The sequence below is a fragment of the Diaphorina citri genome, unplaced genomic scaffold (assembly GCF_000475195.1).
Source record: "Diaphorina citri unplaced genomic scaffold, Diaci psyllid genome assembly version 1.1 scaffold12612, whole genome shotgun sequence".
In the NCBI taxonomy this organism is placed as follows: domain Eukaryota; kingdom Metazoa; phylum Arthropoda; class Insecta; order Hemiptera; family Psyllidae; genus Diaphorina; species Diaphorina citri.
In genome coordinates this window covers 1-1,458 of record NW_007389982.1, presented here as the reverse complement: position 1 = coordinate 1,458, position 1,458 = coordinate 1, and the positions used below count along the sequence as shown (strand labels likewise).

Below are 1,458 nucleotides of genomic sequence, written 5' to 3'. Positions count from 1 at the left end.
ATAAAATTTTTTGCCTCGGATTCAAACCTACGCTACGCCCTCTCGTATACAAGGTAAAGTCGAAGTTACGTACTGTCTGTGTTATTTTGAACAACTTTCTTTATATCTTTGACATTTTTAGGTTTGGATCTCGCATTATTAATGCGTATCTGACTTTTCTTTCTCTCCACAGTGTTCACTATTTCTTGCAATAAATTGTTGAACGCCTCTTTTGCATTTCTAACTTGCGATATCCCTTTGTGGTTTCCTTTAATAAGTTGTTTAACCGAATGATTTGGCGATCTTTCAACATGACAAATACATTTGTTTAGTCTCGTGCTGCTTGAAAATTTCCTGCATAGATTGGATGTTTAACCGAATGATTTGGCGATCTTTCAACATGACAAATACATTTGTTTAGTCTCGTGCTGCTTGAAAATTTCCTGCATAAATTGGCAAATCTGAAAGGGATATTTCGGTTTCCTAATTGTTTTTTCTCCGATTTTTCAACGGAATTTTCTTGCGACTCGAATTTGTTTCTGATGACTTGAAAGTTGTACTTTGTCGAGTCCTGCTCTGGTGACATGTTCGCTTCGTAAAAGCGGACATAATTTCTCGTGATTCCAGGCGGGGAGAGATTTTCTTGCCTGTAGTTTTGTCTGTTTCCACTCTCACAAACATGTGGTTTATCTTTATGTGTCTTTTGTTGTTGCTCGGGACTTTGACAATCAAACCTGGTGACATGTTCGCTTCGTAAAAGCGGACATAATTTCTCGTGATTCCAGGCGGGGAGAGATTTTCTTGCCTGTAGTTTTGTCTGTTTTCACTCTCACAAACATGTGGTTTATTTTTATGTGTCTTTTGTTGTTGCTCGGGACTTTGACAATCAAACTTATTTGAATAAGCACAATCACATTGCCCTTGACAATCACCTTTGTGTGTTGTTTGACGAATTGCACAGTCTTCGTCACCAACGTTTTCATGAATGTCAATGTTACCTGAAAGTAAAACCCAAGATGTAAAGTAATTATTGGAGCAGGTTCAACTCAAATTGCCAACCTGAAGTATGGCGTTATTATTTTCTTTTAGTATTTCTGATGAAACCAAGGGATGAGTTATCTATGGAAAAAAACTCAACCGATTTCACAATATAAATGCCATCATGTACCTGCGTAGACTGTATTCTTGCTTATAAGGCTGCGTTGACTTGACCCAGGCAAACTTAGAAGTGAAAAGTGCGTTACCGAACAGGTCGGACATGAATTTGGCATCGCTGTATTTCTCCCCGGACGTGAACCTGGCAACGCTGTATTTTTGTCAGATAGGATTTTGTTTGAGTTTATGATTTGCAAGGGAGGGTTTGGTTTGAGTTTATGATTTGCAAGTTTGTGCCGATTCTTATTTCTCGAGAATTGCTCTACGTCAAATGTTGAATCATTGAATGGGATTTCATTTTTCCTTGCACTTTTAGCCTTAGGC

General features: G+C 38.2%; 1 protein-coding gene across 1 annotated transcript; it reads right to left on the bottom strand.

Annotated features, from left to right (window-relative positions):
• Nucleotides 1-73: 73 nt before the first annotated feature.
• On the bottom strand, nucleotides 74-1,451 carry LOC103522903 (the record flags this gene model as incomplete). The annotated part of the gene is made up of 4 exons (XM_008487988.2): nucleotides 1,148-1,451; nucleotides 714-977; nucleotides 349-555; nucleotides 74-259 (listed from the first exon to the last, which is right to left on the bottom strand). Coding segments are annotated over exons 1-4 (760 nt in total), but the record flags the coding sequence as incomplete, so codon positions are not given.
• Nucleotides 1,452-1,458: the final 7 nt, after the last annotated feature.